Here is a 20452-nt window from a genome sequence, read left to right on the forward strand (position 1 = left end):
GAGGAGGAAGGCGGGTTCTACGTCTCCGGTGACACGGCGGGCGCCGGAGAGAAAAAGTCGCCCCGGCAGCGGAGGCTGGGAAGTCGGGGGAGAAGCGGGCATGGTCGGCCGGGAATAGCGCCCGCAGTTCACCGCGCCGCGAGTCCCTCTTCCGTCCGGATCGCCCGCGGAGCGATGGTGGGTCGACTGAACCTGCGCCATGTGTCAGACGACGACCCGCTGGAGATGAGCTCCAAGCCCGAGCGGGCTCTGGACAGCCCGGACTCGGGGCTGCCGCCCAGTCCCAGTCCGAGCCCGTGGCCGGTGCCGGTGCCGGCCTCCGGGACGGGCGGTTCGGCGTCGGAGGACGAGGCCCGGGGGCAGTGCGTGGTGCGTATCCGAGCGGCGGAACCGGTTCTTCTGGGTTTAATGGCCCTTCAACGCTTTTTCGTTTCAAAATGCAGTTTGCGGTTCTAAACTCGGGTGCTGTGATTCGCAGGTTCCCGTTAAGACGAAGTTCGCCCCGCTGTGCCCCTTGTCGTATGGAGAGGGGATCGAGCTGGACCCTCTGCCCCCGAAGGAAATCAGGTAAGGTCTCGGCATGTCGCTCTGTTGTCACCCGGAAGGGTCGGCGCCCCGGTTGACCCCTGACTTCCTGCCTCTGGTCCCGCAGGTACACCTCATCCGTGCGCTACGACTCGGACCGACACTTCATCCACAACGTCTCCATGCAGCCCCGCGGCCTGGGCCTGGACCTGTGCAGCCAGACGGTCCTGGCCCTGCCCGGCAGCACCTGGAGGCGCTACAGGACCCAGCTGGAGTTCCAGCCGCGCCAGCGGGTGCAGCGGGTGCAGAGCACCACCATCGTTTACCCCAAACACGCCCGGACCGTCTACACCACCCAGCTGAACTACAACGGCCAGAGGCTGGCCAGGAGGTTCCTCTCCAGCGTGGAGCTGGAGGCCTCCGACTACAGACCCGGAAAACACTAGATTACGAATACGGGCCGAGTCCAGGCTGGTGCTTAACGGGGGGGTCGAACTTGAAGGGACTTGAAAGTGAACAAAGGACCTTTGGTGCCACTCCTGTAAGCACCAGAGGTGATTGCTCGGCTATGAACGGATTAAGGATGGCGGTTCCGTCCATGCCGGTGTCACCGGTGGGAGTTCAGGGCCGGGTACATCTCTTGGGTAACAGGGTATTGTTGGAATTGTCTTTCATTATTTGTTGTTTTTTTTTTTTTTTTGGCACAAACGGACGGTCTTCCTCTTAACACGCCCTGAGCACGGTGCCGGACCGGTGGGGTTTGTACTGCTGTAAATATTGTTGGTTCTTTCTATATATTTGTATTTCCATCTTTTTTTTTTTTTTTTTTTGTGTTTGATTTGCGGAGCATTGTAACCAGAAACTAGAATTCACACAGGGCTTGGTGTGTTCACACGCCGTGTTTTTTAATTCGCATAACACCGAAATAGCTTCTGTCTCATCAGATCCTGCAGCGTTTTGGCCTGCGCCATGACTGCTGTTGTATTTATTTTAGGGCCCTCGACGTCGCGGTTATTTTATTCATCTCTACTCTCTATGATGCCTTATGAACAGCCAGGTTGGGTAAATATTTTGATTCGATTTTTTTTTCTTTTATAGTCACAAATAAATACATATTTAAAAGACCCTCTTTGCCCATGTCGGAATTCGTGTGATTTAGTTAATTTGGTGAGTTCAGCTATTTGCTCTTTATTTATTTATCCTTGTCCTGTTTGAGGCGGAACCGCGTAGAATTAGCGACCCCTGCCGGACGGAAGCGGTGCTGCCGAGTCAGGAATCGTAAATAAGACAACAGGTATCGAAAGATAGTGCACTTGTTTTTCTTATCACTTGCGTTTCCTGACGTTAGAGGAATAACGTCAGTATGAACGTTCATAAGATGGACCCTATTACTGGTGAAGTACGTGCAATCACTCAAGCTCAACGGATAGCCTAGTTGAACTTCACAGATGTTCTATTCTAGTCCGGGACTAGGCTTAATCCGTGCACAGGAACCAAAGTTAAAATGCTCAGTTCCTGTTGTGCTTCCACCGGTCCCTTTCCAAAAAATAAACTCCGGTGACAAATATACGATGCTCCGTGAAATGAGTAGGTTTCATTTTAGGGTGATTTTTTTCAGACAGAACGTGAAAGCGTTATAATTTAAATGGCAGTTGCACGTCGTGGCCGCCAGGCGTCGCTAACGCGCTTAATTTCTGAACACTTCCGCCTTTTCTGCTCCGAGAACCCAACACGCATATCTATAATTTCCATTCGCTTCCATGTCCGCGTTTGCTTTTACATAGGTTGTCCTGTGTCGAAACGCCGAATTAAAAATTTCTGCTCGAAACTGTAATACAAGAAAAGAAACAGTGCGACCGCGACGTGTTTTGACAGATGACGTCACGGCGCATCGACATGTCCAGACATAACACGCGGATATTGGACCGCGTCAGGAGACGGAGCGCCGATCCGGCTCGACCTCGTTATTTAATCCATGGTGCGCCGGTTCTGCGTTATGGGGGACAGCGAGGACGTGTGGAGTGACATCAGCGACTCGGAGTTTCTCAGCATTCAGCTGGACGAGATCGATGGTTAGTAAATTTCCACCATTTCTTATTTATAGAGGGAACACTTACAATACAAAACTCCCAAGTCAACCACACTTCTGTGAAGTCAAATTGTCCACTTAGGAAGCAACACCGATTGACGATCAATCTCCCATGCTGTTGTGCAAATGGAATAGACAACAGGTAGAAATTATGGGCAATTAGCAAGACGTCCCCAATAAAGGCGTGGCTCTGCAGGTTTGAATGTTGGCGGTGCTTTAACTGTAGTGGTAGCAGGAGACGGAGTCTACAAAGGTATTACAGCTCATCCATCCCTTGTGAGACCATATGCTGGCTTGGTCGGCCTTGTTTTAAGGACCTTACATCAAAAGTTGGATCAACCTGTAGTGCGTTTTTCCACTTTAATATTGAGTGTGACCTCCATGATACATTTGATTTTGTTGTCAGCACATTCAGATATGTGAAGAAGAATGTCTTTAATAAGAATATTTCATTCATTCAGATCCAGAATGTCTTATTTTCGTGTTCCCTTTATTTTTTAAGCAGTGTATATCAATCCCTGACGTTGTTAGTCTATCAGTCTAAAAAGTCTATCAGTCTATATAATTGCAAAGGAACATGCAAAGCTGGTAAGAAATTGTGTGCGTGTTTGTTGAACGCACTCATAGTATCATTAGGCTCCGGTATATCATAGTCACCGTGTAATTATGTCTACATTTATTGTTCCTTATCATCTGATTTAGAGCCCTGTGTGTCCGGTGCACAAAGCCATGGAAATGAGGAGCCGTGTGCAGGCAGGAGTCCGGAGACGAGGTCTGTAAAATATGGGAACTTTGTGACCTACAGTAAAGAACTCTGGCGTACTCGTGGGCACTGTTTTCGTTGGTGGTAGCAGCCTAGTAGGTAACACACTCATCTATAAACCAGAAGACCCCGGTTCAAACCCCACCAGCTACGTTAGTGTCCCTGAGCAGGACACTTAACCCAGAGTGTCTCCGGGGGGGGCGTCCATGTCACTACTGGTCGTAAGTGGGCGTCTGGTAAATGCCGTAAATGTACACGTTGACCCATGGTGTGCTATCTGACCAAAGATTTTTGCGTGTGACAGTCCACAGAAGGCGGCCCGTGCTGCACTGAAGCAGATATGGAGCCGCTCACCCCTGAAAAGAAGACGTGTGTCGCTCTACAGCATGAACCCGCTCGAGTATTTCCGCCGGCGACACCTGAGTGTGACGTTGCTGTGCGAGCAGTCGTGGTGTGAGGTGAAGGTGGTCTGCGGGCTGCTGCGGCCTCTGGACAAAAAGGCAGAAATGGCGAGGCCAGAGGTGAAGATGGGCGCTGAGATCCATTTAAAAAAAGGTGTGGTGAGCATTAGAGGTGGGGACTGTCAGTCTTTCGAGTGTCAGGTCATGCGTTTCAATTAAGATTCGATATCTGGCATCACGATGCAACCCATACATTATTCACAATAACTTAATTAGTCAGTGAGGTGCAAGTGCGAGTTTGTGGCATCAGGTGAGCCCATTTCTCAAAGCATCCGTACGGACGTTCGACATCAGCATTCTGATCGATACAATCGATTGTGTTTTGCACTGCATCAATGCACAATCGTCCACGTCTGCATCGCGATGCATCGATCATGAGATTAATTTCAACACTTTTTTTTATTTTTTTTTATTATAATATCATTGAGGTGGGGCGGCGGTGGCCTAGCAGGTGAGGGAGCGGACTCGTAGCCAAAGGGGTTCAAAATCCACTGAGGTCCCCTTGATCAAGGTACCGTCCCCACACGCTGCTCCCCAGGCACCTTTCGTGGCTGCCCACTGCTCAATACCGAGTTCAATGCAGAGGACACATGTCATTGTGTGCACCACGCGCTGTGCTATTCTGTGTGTCACAATGACAGGAAAAATCACTTTCGCTTTGTGTCAGCCTTTGCATTATGCAAATTAACTCTGGAATGCGGATCATTTTAGACATGCTTGCAGGGAGGAGTGCATCTCGCCGTAAATAACAGTAACAACATTTGCACACCCGCTTTCAGCGAGAGGATGAAAATGCGATATTACTACTACATCTTCTCCCAGCATTAGAAGTCCACGAGGAGGTGCCCATCCTTGTCCTGTCGAGGGAGGACGACGAGGCAGTCAGGGCCCTCAACGTCATGCAGAAGATTGTGACGTTAGAGACAGGTGCAGGTTAAAGTTGACTCCCCAGCAGAGTTCCTAATGATGCCGTCACCGGATCGTCTTGCAGTCACGGCCGTGAAATTTGTGCTTCAGGGATGTGTGTGCGAGAGTTCCCGGTGTTTGGAGTGCTCGAGGGGGTTTTCGTCATGGGTTTCATTGATGAGCTGAGCTACGATGAACGGGGACAACTGGTCCTCAGTGAGCTGAAGACCAGGAGACAGATGTCCATCCCTCGACCCGCTCAGATCAAGAGAGACGGCCTGCAGGTCCGTGGCTATTCCGCTGCGGTGTAACTTGGTTACAGGGTCCTGTACAAGTCTCTTTAAGGACTGGCTTCTTCCCTTTTCGTGGCAGGTTCGGCTGTATATGCTCCTTTTTAACGGGATGATCTCAGGCAGCGTGAGTAAGAGTGACATCACGGACCACCTCGGGCTGCAGGCGGGCCGGGCTCTCGGAACAGACGTGCTGAATCATGCCAGGGCTATGGGCGTCCAGGCGGACACCTTCGGCACCCTTCTGGAAGTAATGCTGCGGAGGCTGGCGCTTTCAAACGTGCGCCCCCCCGCGCACCTCAGACTCCAGTACTGTCACCAGGGCTCCGGAGACCCCATCGGCACCGAGGACGTCCCGTTTGAGGAGCCGGCACTGCGGGCCGAGCTGCAGGGTTACCTGGCCTACTGGACGGGCAACAGGGAGGCCAGGGGAGTGGACATAGAGGACGCTTGGAAATGTCAGTCTTGTCATTATCAGGCGAGCTGTGAATGGAAAAAGAACAATTTTCCCACGGCTCACAGTCACGAGAAACCATAAGTACATTTAAAAATACACCAAAATGGCAAAGTGGGTGCCATTATACAACAAGTGACATTTGCACCACTACAGTTTAATAGATTTCATGCTATTATTTCTTTTAATCTGTCAATTTAATGCTAATTAACATTTAGTGTCTCAGTCATTGTTTATACACCACAGTATGATATCTCTAAATATTAGAAATATTTAACTGTAGAGATGATATGTGGACTGACCTTAACTCACTCAGCACACTAAGAAAAATATATGTAGAATATCAGTGTATAATCTTTTTAAACGCCGATAATTTAGATATACCTATATCTAATTTTAACTGAACGATACATGGAAATATGTTTTTTTTTAATTATGCTGATTAATGGAAAGTATTTTCTATTTCACATTTATCATGAATAATATATGTATTTACAATGTAAATAATATAAAGACATATGTCAGTTCATTTGAAAAGATGCAGTGTTTTACGGGCAGTGGTGTGATTGGAAACAATCCATCTTTGAATAAATGTGAATAGACCGATGAGTCTAGTTTCAGTCTGTTGGCACCCAAAACAAGATTCACTAATGGTCAGTTTCTCACTGACCGACCACTGTGAGATTACAGGGACCATTCTTAACACAGCAGTGAAATTATGATTTGATTCAGATTTGAGTTTTATTCCTCCCCAACATATCCAGACACAGGTCATGTCTTTCCAAGAGACCCATATTTTAATTTCATATCCTTTCCTGTAATTAGAAAAAGTTATACAAATACAGGCTTTGTGAGCGTCATGCTGAAATGCCACTTTTCGCCACCTGGAGGGGCTCTTGTCCTGAAGTGGTCGTTTCATTTCACATTCAGCTCATCCCTTGATAAGAATTTCAGTGCATGTCATTAAAAAGGACGATCTACGTGAGTCGCAATCACTGACTTCTGTTATGTTCTGTCCAGAGGGCAGAATGACAGATCGATAACGAGTACGTGCCGGTTAAAAGGGTCTGAAACGGAATCGTGGTGTAGGGTTCAACGTTAACCTTTAGGCGGCATTGTTCGAGAGAGGCCTGGAGTCTGTCCTCATTATTGGCTTGACACACTGGGATTTAATGCATGGGGGAGACTGACATTTAAAGCCTGAGAGGCGTCCTCGCTGACCCCAGACTTCAGGCCAAAAGTCGGGCAAACATCTGACAGGCCGTTCAAACAGAAAACGTAAATGCTGGGTTTATGATTGTCACATGGGACATTTTAACCTTTTCTTCCCTCTTTAACCATTTACCTGTGTGCTATCCATCTCCTCCGTCCATCTGTGTTGTTTTAGGAACAAACTGAATTATTGGGGCAGTGGTGGCCTAGCAGTTAAGGAAGCGGCCCCGTAACCAGAAGAATCCCGATCCGCCAAGGTGCTACTGAGGTGCCACTGAGCAAAGCACTGTCCCCACACTGTTACACACTGCGCCTGTCATGGCTGCCACCCTGCTCACCAAGGGTGATGGGTTAAATGCAGAGGACAAATTTCACTGTGTTCACCGTGTGCTGTGCTGCTGTGCATCACATGTGACAATCACTTCACTTTACTTTACTATGGTAAAAAAGGTTAGATTACCAGGTTTCAGCAAAATATATGATTCTTTTTTTTATATTCTGAGAATATTCCAAATATAATTCCAGAATCCATTTAGGAGAAAACCAGAGGGGATCTACCTTACATTTAGGTTGAAATGGAAGTAAATCAAGCAATCTATGGAAACTATTAATAAATTCTTGATCAATTTAATGTTATATATACATCTATGCCAATAAACTCATTCAGAAACATACATATATTAACTATTCGTCCCCTCATGTAGTCATGGCATAATATTAGAAATGACCCATTACTTTTTTATAAAATGTGCTCTTTTCTGATGACCGTGGCAAAAGTAAAGTGTAAATCACCTATTAACAATAGTTCAAACCCTACATACTACCATTGTGTTTCTTGCTCCAGGGGGACTGTCCCTGTAAGAACACATTGTAAGTCGCTCTGGACAAGGGCGAAAAGTAAATGTAGAAATGTAAATGAAGTTTAAGTTGAGCTTTATTGTCATTTCAGCTATATACATGTTAGACGGTACATAGTGAAACAGAATAACATTTCTCTGGAACCTGGTGCTACATGTAACATTTGAATGATTAGACAAAGTTACCTACTGACATAAAGTGCAGGGGTGCGACACATACAAACCGGGCTACATAAAGTGCAAACACGGAACAGGCAGTGCAAGAGTAACATTTAACAGAAAAACAGGCCGAGACAGACAGGTGATATGAATAATAAATAAGTGTGAAGTAAAATTGAGCAAATTTTGCTGTGCAAAATAGAACAGTACATTAGTAGACCATATTACAGATAGATAATCAAAAAGGAACAACGCATGAATAGATGATATTACAGATGATTATACAATATAACAGAGGTAGAGTGTGTGCGTGCGTGTGTGTGTGAGGGTGTCAGTCCAGAGTGGAAAATCCCTGAGTGTTCAGGTGTCTGATGGCCTGTGGGATGAAGCTGTTGCAGAGTCTTGCAGGGAGGGCCCGAATGCTTCGGTATCCTTTCTGTGTGTGGAAGGTAGGAGGGTGAATCGTGCATGTGAGGGGTGTGTAGAGTCCTCCACAATGCTGTTGGCTTTCCGGATGCAGCATGTGTGGTAAATGTCTGTTATGGAGGGAAGAGGGACTCAGATGATCTTCTCAGACGTCCTCACTATCCGTTGTAGGGTCTTGTGGTCAAATACAGTGCAGTTCCCAAATCAGACAGTGATGCAGCTGGTTAGAATGCTCTCAATGGATCCTCTATAGAAGGTGGTGAGGATGGATGGTATCCTAATGTATTGTAATGTATTGAAATGTATTGGTATGGCTGAAGGAAAACACCTCAATGTAGCTGCTCGGATGATTTTATATGAGAAATACCCACCATGCAGACATTTTAATGTTGTTTGTGGAGTCTGGAGTTCATCTCATGGACCTTCATACATAACCAGGCGCAAACTGCCACTCTAATTTAATATCAGACTGCAGTCTATAGCTTCCCTGCTCAATGGGACCGTACCTCATGCAGCAGTACGGTACCAATATTAGATTGCTTTCCAGCGGAGGTCGGATCCACTCCATTGGAAAATGGGTTAAGAGCCGGTGGCCTGCCAAGTGTTTGCTCTCCTGTGTGTTGTACGGAGTGGACCTGCTGACCGCCTCTCACGAGAAGCCCCGCAAGGCGGCGGGGCTAATGAAGCTGCTCCAGCTTTAATGACCCTCATTCGGAGGCTGTTAAAAGCTCTCCCACTCACCTCGCTGACGTCCCCCCGCGGCGCCACCCCCCCCACCTCCACAAACACTTTGTCCACCTGGGAAACGCTGGAGCTGCTCACACACGCTAATGTGGCCCGTCTGCCGGCGCGGCTTGTGCCTGCTGGCTTGTTGCCACAAAACCCGGTTTCTGTTTGGCCTAATCATCACAGCGAGGGGGCTGGAAAACGTGTTTGCAGAAGAGCGGAGGTTTAATCTGTAACGCGAAGAGTTCCGTAGCAATACATTACGAATGTAAAAAGAACATCTTAATGTTTTGCAGAAGTTTCATGAATGAATGAAACAGCCTGCTACTGTGTTGTCCTCGTTGCTGTTGGTTTTGGCATAAAGCCTTTGGTTCGGCATGTAACATGGAAAATATTTATACACACACACACACACACATACATACATATATACAGGGTGGGCCATTTATATTGAAACACCCTAATAAAATGGGAATGTTGGTGACATTGAACACATTTTATAAGTGGTCAGAAACTTGTAAATAACTCATAAAATAATAAATTTATGTTAAAACCAAGCACACCATTGTTTTTCTTGTGAAAGGACCAATAAATTTGATGTCACATGACCCTCTTCCTATTGAAAAAACAAAAGTTGGATCCAAGATGTCTGACTTCAAAATGGCCACTATGGTCACCACCCATCCTGAAAAGTTTGCCCCCTCACATATACTAATGTGCCACAAACAGGACGTTAATATCACCAACTATTCCCATTTTATTAAGGTGTATCCATATAAATGGCCCACCCTGTATATAAAATGTATATAATTTACTATTCCCTATTGAAATAGCTCAAAGATTAATATTTAATCACATACGCAAGTTATGATGTAATGGTGGCCTAGCGGGTAAGGAAGCGGACTTCTAAACGCAGGTTTGTGGGTTGAAATCCCATATATCCCGAACCGCCAATGTGCCACTGAGGGTGATTCCCACACACAAAGCTAAGATCCTAATCCCATTTTAATGCAAGCACAACATCAATATATTGGCATGAATGCCACCTGCGAGGTGCTGCAACAAAAGGGAGTGTCCCTGCATTGCCCAGCTTCAGTGACAGCTCTCCCATGAATTGTCCAGGACCTTATGTGTCTGAATTATGCAGCAGCATGACGACGTGGCAACGTCCTGTCCTGATGGAAGAAGGCAGAGCATTTCATGGTGCTACCTGATAACAGCGCATCAAAAATAATAATAAATGTCACAGTGTGGCCTTCTAGCTGATACAAGTGGAGTGACAGAACACCCAGACAACACTTTTCCTTAATACTGGAATCAGCTAATGTCACATTCAAAGCCGGAACTCTGACCTACGCTTGCTCTATGGAATTTTCAATGTACATTTCAAATGCCCATCCAGCACAGAGGTCAAACACAACGAAACGTGTCCTCTGCATTTAACCATCATCCTTGGTGAGCAGTGGGCAGCCATGACAGGCGCCCGAGGAGCAGTGTGTGGGGACGGTGCTTTGCTCAGTGGCACCTCAGTGGCACCTTGGCGGCAACCTTCTGATTACGGGGCCGCTTTCTTAACCGCTAGGCCACCACTGGCCCTTAGCCCTTACCCTAATGACTGAAGGGCTTTACTGGACGTAGAGACGTGCACACTGCATTTTGGGGAACATAGATGTCGGTTTGTGAGAAGCTTGAGTAGTTAGTTGTTACATTTTTCCTAGTTCCCATCATGCACGGTGGAGTTATGACTGAGGCTGTGATGGGAGACGTTGGTCTCTTTCTCATTAAAACAAAAAACCAGCAGTGGGTCTCCTATCGCATTTCTGTATGTCTGTGGGTGTATGGTGCCAACTGGGAGGAAGTCTTGTAAATTGGCCTGTTGGCAGCGTGAGGGTTTAATTACAAGGCAGTTGACTGTGACGACTCTGGGGAGAATTAAACGTTTTTACCGCGGCTGGTCCCGTGGTGTATTTTCAGTTTCGGTTCACCTTCCACAGTTAATATTATTGAATAGTGATTGGGCACGAACCAAGCTTAGAATAATATTCAACCAAGAAGAAAGGAAGGCCGAGTACAATCCTCCCTCCCTCCCTCCCTCACTCACTCACTCACCCACGCACTCACACACAGAAATGAGTTTCTATTTTCGTCACTACTATTTAATGCATTCGGACTTTCCAAGGGTGCTGTCGAGGAACTGTTTCGTTATTTTCCTTTTAAAAATGCTTTTCTTGGTCTGGAAACCACACACTGTTAAGTAAGGTTAAAACCAGAAAAAAAAAAAAGGAAAGAAAGGCGATGATATTGTTCCACGTGCCGGCACCTGGACATGGACCTCGAGCATATAAACAACGAAGTGAGCATGGAGCACCGGCTCCATCTGATCATCTCCCCGGACTCAGCGGTTCCAGCTCGCCTGCGGGAGCTTTTCAGGATGCCACAATGTCTGCGGGGTCTTTGTCTTATCTATTAATATTGTGCGTTTTCCCCACGTGATCAGGTTCTAACAACAAACCCTCTTCATCCACTCAATCATCCCATAAACGTACATGCTACATATATAGACAGACAAGTAACAATGGTATTTTGTGGCATTCAATGTGCTTTTTTCTCGTGTATTGCATTTCCACAGTCTTTCTTGAGAGGGAAAAATAACAAGCACAACCAAATTTAGGAACATTGTGACCTGGGCGTCGTGACTGGGACAGAATGCATGACACCGATTAGACACAATGAGGCAGGCTAATGTGGTAATTAAAGTCCTGGACCATTTGCCGTGTTCGGCAGGAAGAGCCTCCCTGTTTGCTTTCGGCACGATGCCTCAGTGCCATGTGGGCAAAGTAACCTTTGCATGTCACCTTCTCTGCGTTTAGGATGCAGATGGCATTTAAAGGCAGGAGAAACCGCACAGGGGCTGGCAGGAGACGAACTCGACCTTAAGGTGACAGCCTGGGAGCTGATTATTCCTGGAAATGTTACATAATGCAGCAGCTCTGCCCAAGCTTTTAAAAGACAGCATGATGCATATTAATGTTAAATTAAATAATTGCCACGCAAGCATTTTGGACACTTCTCTCTGTAGTGGAAATTAAGCACCAGTCTCTCAGAGCGTTGCATGCTGGGACCCTTGGGCCATCAGCAGACCGGCTATTTTCAGACTTTTCTTTTACCATCAGATGATAAGATCTTTGCACTGACATGGGTGCTTTAACTGGAAGGTCACGGAGATGGACAGAGATATTGGGTGTCCTTCTGCAGCCTCCTTTGGCCTATTGATGGGTTTCAGTGACCACGGTGACACCGCAGTGTCATGCGGAGGGGGTTACAGAATGCAAGACTCTCCTCTAATTGGTTCCAGATGAAGTTACTGGCTGATGTGGGATCTGGCAGCCACTTCTACCACCGTCCGTTCGTATGTAATGAAACAAGCCTGTAAATCAAGGCCATAAATCATCCAGGGAAGCCAGTTCAGACTCATCCCATCACAGAGGTTCTGAACAGAGCGACACATTCATCTGATCAATTAATAACAAGGCATCAAATATCATTACATGAGAAAGAACTTCATACAGAAAACAATCAACATAGCATCTCCTTTACCTAATATATTTTGGAGGTTCTGTGTCCATCCCTCCACTAGAGTAACATGGACTGGAGAATCACTGGCTCATGATGGCTCACAACCTTTAATAAGTTGGTATCTGGCCATCAGATGTGAGGCATGATTTGTGTTTGAAGCAACAGGAAGCGCTATTTAAAGCAGCTGGGCACTGCATCCGAAATGAACTGACAAGGAAGAGAACCGGGTTAAACAGAGGGAGAGATTTATTTATTTATATATTTATTTGTTTATGGGCTGTGGGAGTTCACATCCCAATTTTTTTTTATTTATTCGCTTCGCCAACTAACTTTCATCTGAAAGGCCAACCCAGTTTGTTCCTGTTCTCAGATAAATTTCTTTGTTATCCTCAATTCACCCGGAACCCATTCCTACACGTCCTTCTATCAGGCCACGTACCTACGCTTTTTCTGCCTTGGCTGAAGAATTTGAGAATTAAGTAAAATTACTCAGGCCTCTTTAAAGGCAGCTCGGCAGCACCCAGTCGGAACTGCGACATTAATGTGGATCCCCGTTGAGACTTATCGCTTGTTCGTTTCCACTTTCCTGTCACTCGACACACGCCTGAGGCTTGGTTTTGGTTTCCTCTTTTTGACCCTCATGCCATTTTTTGTGCTTTGAATAAAATACTTTACCCAAAAAAGGATCCACTCCTGCGCTTCATTCCCCCTTGAGCCCTCAATCGTGACTAAAACGCATTTACATTTACGGTATTTATCAGACGCCCTTATCCAGAGCGACTTACAGTCGCCCCTGGAGTCACTTAAGGGTTAAGTGTCTTGCTCAGGGACACAGTGGTAGTAAGTGGGGTTTGAACCTGGGTCTTCTGGTCTTCATAGGCGAGTGTGTTACCCACTAGGCTCCGTCCTACTTCCACCCCAAACAGCAACATGAGAATATCACTCTGCTCTGATGTAATCAGCATGGCTGCTGCTGCTTCTAATTAAAGTGCCATTCCAACACATTAATGCCAAAAAAGAGAGAAACAGGCGTAACACCCATTCGTCACCTAAATTAAAGAGCTGGACACTGATTATTGGGACAGGAATGACGCTGGTTTAGGGCTGTTTGCTAAGGTATGACGTTGGCCGAGTCGCCTTTGTGGCTAGAGAGCTATCTAAGAAGTAAATATTTAACATGTCTATGGTCCGCTCTTGGTCTTAAGAGCTTGGTTTGGCCGAGCTGAGATCTGTGTACCGTACACACTGTCTTTTTGCCAAAATTCTACTGAAGCACTGAAGACGGGATCATGTCCTTTTCTTTGAGTACAGTACATGTCATCAGGTGTTGTATACTGTGCAGGGGATGTGACTTGAACTCTGTAAATCCACAGATGAACTGAGAGTTAATGCCTGGATTTGTCCTGTTTTTTTTTTTTTTTTGTCCAAAATGACAGCTGAAAAGTTCAGGGTCTCTCCTGTAATCCTAAAGACTTTCTACTACTGGACAGCAGAACTTTACTTCCTGGCTTGGAAACAGCTGTTTTCGGGATCGTAAAACCCTCCAGGGCACGATCCGTGCAGCAGAACATTAGAAGAAGTGATGCAGGACCAGATCCATGAGAGTCATTAAGGACTCGTCCCACCCCAGAAACAATATGTTTCCACTGCTGCACACAGACAGGAGGTACAGGAGCATCGTGGCCAGAACAGAGAGACTTGGGTGGAGTTTCTTCACCCAAACCAAGGCTTCCTCCCACCCATAACTTCCTCTCAACCTACACGTTGCCATAGGCAGTTTTTTTGCACACTACTCATTGCATATAGGCACCACCGCACTTTAATTATAAATAGTACTTGTTGGGTGCTTTTATTCCTAAACATCGTATGCATAATTAGAAAATGATTGTTGGGAATGTGTGAAACTACAGACTTTTTTTTAGATGTTTAGATTGATGTCGCAATGCTGAAACATGTATTTTTGTAATAACTGTACAGCAGCTGTGTGCCAAAATAAAACGAGAAAAATACACACGCGCTGGTTGGCGGCTCTGACTGCCAAGGATAGCACCGGCTGGGTGTGGCCAGGCAAACAGTCTTATCAACTGGAGGATGAACACAGACACAGAGGTGCCGCAAGGCAAAATTTAGGCTGATTTCATTCCACACCAATATGAAAAATGAAAGCGAAGTGATTGTGATACACTGCAGCACAGCACACAGTGACTCAATGCAATGTGTCCTCTGTATTTAACCCTCACCCTGAGTGAGCAGTGGGCAGTCATGACAGGCGCCCGGGGAGCAGTGTGTGGGGTCGGTGCTTTGCTCAGTGGCACCTCAGTGGCTCGGGATTCAAACCTTCCGATTACGGGTCTGCTTCCTTACCCGCTAGGCCACCACTGCCCTAGTCACTGAAGGGAATCCCATCTCCTCCTCAGAACATTTGGAAACATGGAAACATAATTGGTATTTAACATAAATCCGGCACATAACAAGAGGAAAGTGAAATGCATGTGTTTCATGTGACCCTGCCAATGTGGTGAGGGCAATTTGGTTTTGCAAATAATGGTCAACACAGAGGAATGTAAAACTGGTGTAACTCTCACAGAGACTGTCATCATGTATATGTACTTAAAATGGCAGCAGCTTTTTAATTTTTGCAAGAAGATTTGCTGGAAACTTAACATCCAAGCCAATGTGATTTCCAAAGCCTGAACTGGTCAGATAACTTGTGGGAAAAATGTGAAACAGTCACCTCATATAACCCCAAATCTACAACTAAGCAGGAGAGAAAGAACGAAAGATTGTAATGCCATGTTGGGTGAATGAGGAGCCTGAGCCTGTATGAAAAAACAAAAAGAAAATGGAGCGATGGGCGAAAAACGTACTCACAGAAACTCACAGGAACATTTGAACACATTTGTAACACAAGGCGAGGGTGGGCACTCTCCTGTTTTTGAAGCTCCATGCACCTCGGGGTGCGCATGAGTAGGTGCCACCTGGTGAGCCAGGGTGGCCTAGCGGGTAAGGAAGAGGACCCGTAATAGGAAGGTTGCGGGTCCAAATCCCAAGGTGCCACTGAGATCCCCTTGATCAAGGTGCCGTCCCCCACACAGTGCTCCCCGGGTTCCTGTCATGGCTGCTCACTACGGGGGATCTACCACTAACGCTTTATACCTGAAAACTAACGCTTTATACCTTGGACTCACAGAAACTCAGGTTTCTTTTACTATACTGCTTCTGCATTTCTGTGAACTTTTTGTGTTATGGCCATCTCTTCAGTAAAAAGGAATGACAGATTTGGCCTGATGTAGTGGAATAAAAAGTAAGCAGGTATATTTCAAAAAAGTAGGGTTAGAATGGAAATAATTCTCAAGGGAAATTCATCAAGATAAATATGAAAAGAAGATAAAGATCAGGGGAAGTCAGGGGTAGTTTTGAATGTAAACAACCCCCTGCTGTACTCCCTGTAACAGATACTGTTTCTACAAAATATTAGAACTGGGGAAAATATATACTTGAGCTGTGGGAAAATCAAACAGGATTGTGGGAATGCACTGGAAAGGTCAGGCCATGGAGGTCCGGATCCCTTCTTCCTACCGTGGGCTCTCTGTGCCAGGCACGGTGGACAAACTCAGACAGTTTGTCCACCGTGTAGCAGGTCCTGCTCTGTTCACCATGAATTCTGGGGCAAACAAAGCCCACCGACGGCGCCATTAACGTACGCTGTTCTGCTCAGATACGTTTCTCGAGCAGAGCAGCTCATGCATCCCTGTGCTCACAGCTTCCAAAAAAACAGCGTCGGGGAGCAGAACAGCAGCTGAGAGCCATTATCACCCCCCCCCCCCCCATCTGCAGATAAAGTATGCGTAAACCTGGGAGGGGGCGTTATAAAAAAAAAAAAAAAGAATTCTCCTTCGTGCTCTCCTGGGATGATGGAGGCTCGCAGCCTGGACGTCACTAGCCACAGTCGGTGCGTCATTGAACAGTTTCAGTGAAGACGTACACACACACACACACCCTCTCTGGGTTGCAGGGATGCCCCCCCCCCTTCCTCCAGGGACCCTCTTCACACATTTGGCTTATTTGTATGTTGCGGAGAAGATCACTTCGCGCTCAGTTAGGTCTCATTTCACAGGTGGCCTGACACAGCTGATGAAGATGGATGGCCCACATAGCAGAGGCCTGCTGTCACAGCAACTTTCATTAACCTGATCATCTGCCCCCCTTTATAGTTTGAATGTGGGTCGCTCGTTTCCTTTTCTTTCTTTTTTTCCGGTCAAAATTGCCACGCTCGATCGGCACTTCTTTGTAGTCCCTCGTGCGCCAGTGTGTCTGCCGTCTCCATGGAAACGGGCGCTGCCAGTGGGATAAGCGAGGCTGGAAGCGAGGCGCATCTGAGTGGCTGAGCGCCAGAGACCCCATCAGCCCCCGGACGAGCGTCCCTGGGAAGACTACGAGACGGGCAGGAGGTGGGGGGGGGGGGGGGGGGGGGGGGGGGGGGGGGGGGTATGCGTCTCCACAGACCACCTCTTGTTTGTACAAAGAAGATCCCTTAATCTCCATTAATCTGATACGGTAGCACTTTACTGCAAATCTCATTCCTCTCCGTTGCAAGAAGCCGAGGAGCCCAGAGCCTTATGAAAGCGGACATCCTTGAGGAACGTTCATTCTGTCAGGGTTTTTTTTATTTTTTGAAAAAGGAGAGGTACTCAGAGAGCATTTAGACTTCTGGCGCAGGAAAACGCTAACAGAATTCATTTAAAGTCAATCATTGCATGAATTCTGCTCATTTTACGCCTGTGGTTAAAGTTTTTCAGTCAAACCCAAGAACAGCATACATGGTCTTCTTCATGGTCATCCTCTTGCATTCTTGGATGAGGCATTTCAGTGGTAGTTGCATGTGTGTTGAGGAAGCACGGTGCAATCTTTGCTTCTGTTTTCTTTAAAATGTCATTTTGTCACAGGATGGACACATATCTGCTCTCTTTTTTTATTGGCCCTGCAACTTGTGACAAGCTGAAGTGTTTGTGCGGGTACAAAGCAGAAAAAACAGCAATCAGCAGGTCTCATGGAACTGTACTATGCGTCATCTGGAAAGAGGATCCTGAAGTAGACCACAGTTTGCTTTAATAACCGGGTCAGAGTTTGCTTCAGTGACATTTACAGTAGAATAAATCTAGAGAAACAAGCCACAGTTTATGGAAAGAGATGTCCCAGGCTACGAGGGTAGCTCAGATTAGCATTACCTATCATGACAGGAAACGAAAAAGGGACAGGAAGTGATTCAGAAAGGATGTGGCTGCACGGCTGCATGGCATAGACGTGGTCGAAGCAGGGTTCCATGTCTGTCTGAGCGCAATGATGTTCAGCACTGCATCCCTCCCAACACAGGCTCACGTCCCAGAGCCATCTGCAGGGTTCATGCTGTGGCCATCTGATCGGGTTCGATCAAGGCGCTTTTATGAGGGTGTCAGGCTGATTCGGTGTGATTTATTAGACAGGGCTTTCTGAATCGGCTACGTCCGTACGGTAAGAACTGGGCATTCAGCACATTTTACGATCACTTATGCCAACATAATGGCCAAGTTTCAGAAGAAATACACATGGAGCCTGCAGAACTGAGCAAACCACAAGGGGCGTCCCGAAACCCTGCCATTACCCATGCCTACAAGCTTCCTGCTTGTAAAATGCAGCGGCGTCGCCAGTTTTGTGTCCGAAATGTGCAGCCAGCGTTGCCAGGGTTTGAAGTCGTGGTGCATTAAACTTGCATGACTTTTCCCAGCAATCCCCACTGCAAGGCTGCGACAGGTTTGATCTATAATGCATTTGGATCGTATCCTATAATCCAACCGCCATACGGTCTTGTTTTCACTGTTAGGCCGGTTGGTTTTCTCTCCTGGACTCAGCCGCGGCCAGATTGAGATGAATAACGAAACAGTGGCACATAATCGGCTGGATCAGCGGCCTGGCGCGCCTGGTACACGCAAGCCGAGAAGGTCTGGACACGCTCGAGGCATCACGGTCACCCACCAGCCCAAAGATCCTCCGGAAACGGCAGCAGCTCGTGTCAGGGCGGCGTACTCCGCGGTGAGAGGGTGGAACGCTTTTGTCTTGTGCACCGAAACGGTGCTGTTTATGTAAGTGCGTTTGCTGGAAATGCTTTGTACAGTCCGTATCGTTTTTAGATATCCTGCCCCTGGAAGGCCATTGCGTTCTGAGCAGCAGACGAAGAGGGGAGCATTTAGACAATAACACACATAAACGCCCTTTTCCTTTTTCTTCTTGTCGTCTATCTGTCTCACGCACACATGCACAGTTATTCTCGCTGCGGTTCCCTCCCTTCCTGCTTGTCTACACACATTATGCTCGCAGCAGCGCCATAAATAGAGACGAGGGCCGTGCTCTTATTTCAACGTATTTACCTTTTCGTCCATGAAAAGCTATTTGCGCTCCGATGCGGCCCTGCCAACTTCAACACTAAGGGTGGGCGGGTGATGGGGACGAACCCGAGACATTTTGCATGTTGCACCGTCCTGCACAGCTCAGCATCAGCAGCATGATGCTGCGTGCATGAACGTCACGCGCCGCCGCTGGCGCAGGATTCTTCTAGACGAAAGGAGCATGACAATCGAACACATGGCCTTTTTTATGGCGGGCAATTGGAGTCGTTGGGATCGCGCTCTGCGGACGCGGTGGCTCCACCAGCTGTGTATTCATGCCGCGCGTCCCACGAACACGCGAACAAACAAAATGTTCCGCCCCCTTCCCCCCAGTGCCCACTTAAGCTGTTTTGTTCACTCACTCGCACTGGGTCCCGCCATCAAATTTCACTTGGCAACACCGGGCACCGTTATGCGGGCGCATCCAAACGGCCCCCTTTAACAAGCACAACCACAGGGCCGCGCTCTTTTGTTTTAGGCATTCGACTGTGTCTGCTTGCTTTGTGAGCGCAGACGCACAAGCGACGATCAACAGTGAAAATGATGCGACGGTTGCGCAGCAGTCAGACGCCTAGCATCAGGAGCCCGGTGATCAAAGGGAACGTTGGCTCCTCGTTCTCCCATCTGCGTCACATTTCTGACGCAGCTGGTCACAAGGTCGCAGGATCTCAGCTCCGTCAGGTTTTATGAACGACTTTCGGCGGAAGGGCGCCCATATTTGCCTTGTGTGTGCAGTTCCTGCTGTGTTCTGACTGGCCGGTTTCAGAGGTTTACACAGAAAAAAAAGCAGACTTTATTAGTGTATTAATATTGCTCTGCACTGAAATATGGCCAGAATCATATGGGACTTTCTCCTCTTCTGACCTCTACATGCTGCAGAAATCCATCAAGTTCAAGTTTGTTGCACTATACGGACCCCTAAAGCAATTCTTTACCCACAAAGAACGCTTAAGTAGGATAAATAAAAATAAAAAGCTAGAAAAAAAACATCAGTGTGGCATTTTGGTGCAATTATAGACACACCACACACACACACACACAAAGTGGTGGCCTAGCAGATAAGATAATCAGAAGGTTGCCGGTTTGAATCCCGATCCACCAAGGTGCCACTGAGGTGCCACTGAGCAAAGCACCGTCCCCACACACTGCTCCCCACTGATGGGTTAAATGCAGAGGACGAATTTCACTGTGTGCACTTTGTGCTGTGCATCACATGTGACAATCACTTCACTTTCTCACACACACACACACACACATATATATATATATACACACACACACACACACACACACACACACATATACACACACACACACTAGTAAACGTCAGTGTGGCATTTTGGTGCAATTACACACACACCGTAAAAAGTTTGCACCTACTCTGTGGCGGTTATAGAGTCTAGAGACTAAGATGGTGCCATTTTAAAGAAACCAATACAAGAAACATATTTAGTATTAGTTGTATCAGGAGAATGACTCTGCTGACACACGACTGCGCTGCACAGTACAGTTTGAACCACATCATCAAGTTTGCAGACGACACAGCAGTAGTGGGGCTCATCACCAACAATGATGAGCCTGCAGAG

The 20452-nt window shown here is 47.0% G+C and overlaps 1 protein-coding gene across 7 annotated transcripts; it reads left to right on the forward strand.

The window, feature by feature from the left end:
- The first annotated feature begins 39 nt into the window (after positions 1 to 39).
- rflnb (refilin B) lies at positions 40 to 14276 on the forward strand. 7 transcript variants are annotated; one of them, XM_029001721.1, is made up of 7 exons: positions 988 to 1177; positions 2401 to 2597; positions 3317 to 3386; positions 3682 to 3932; positions 4661 to 4765; positions 4856 to 5028; positions 5117 to 6097. In XM_029001721.1, the coding sequence occupies exons 2-7, from the start codon at positions 2501 to 2503 to the stop codon at positions 5570 to 5572; spliced, it is 1152 nt and encodes a 383-aa protein (XP_028857554.1). In that variant the 5' UTR covers positions 988 to 1177; positions 2401 to 2500; the 3' UTR covers positions 5573 to 6097. The 7 variants fall into 7 exon arrangements, with proteins under 7 accessions (XP_028857559.1, XP_028857558.1, XP_028857554.1 ...); XM_029001726.1 differs by lacking the exons at positions 3682 to 3932; positions 4661 to 4765; positions 4856 to 5028; positions 5117 to 6097 and adding exons at positions 40 to 369; positions 479 to 567; positions 13881 to 14276 and having other exon boundaries at positions 653 to 1177; XM_029001720.1 differs by lacking the exon at positions 988 to 1177 and having other exon boundaries at positions 1334 to 2597.
- The last annotated feature ends 6176 nt before the right edge of the window (positions 14277 to 20452 follow it).

This window comes from Denticeps clupeoides, chromosome 13 (assembly GCF_900700375.1).
Source record: "Denticeps clupeoides chromosome 13, fDenClu1.1, whole genome shotgun sequence".
Classification (NCBI taxonomy): domain Eukaryota; kingdom Metazoa; phylum Chordata; class Actinopteri; order Clupeiformes; family Denticipitidae; genus Denticeps; species Denticeps clupeoides.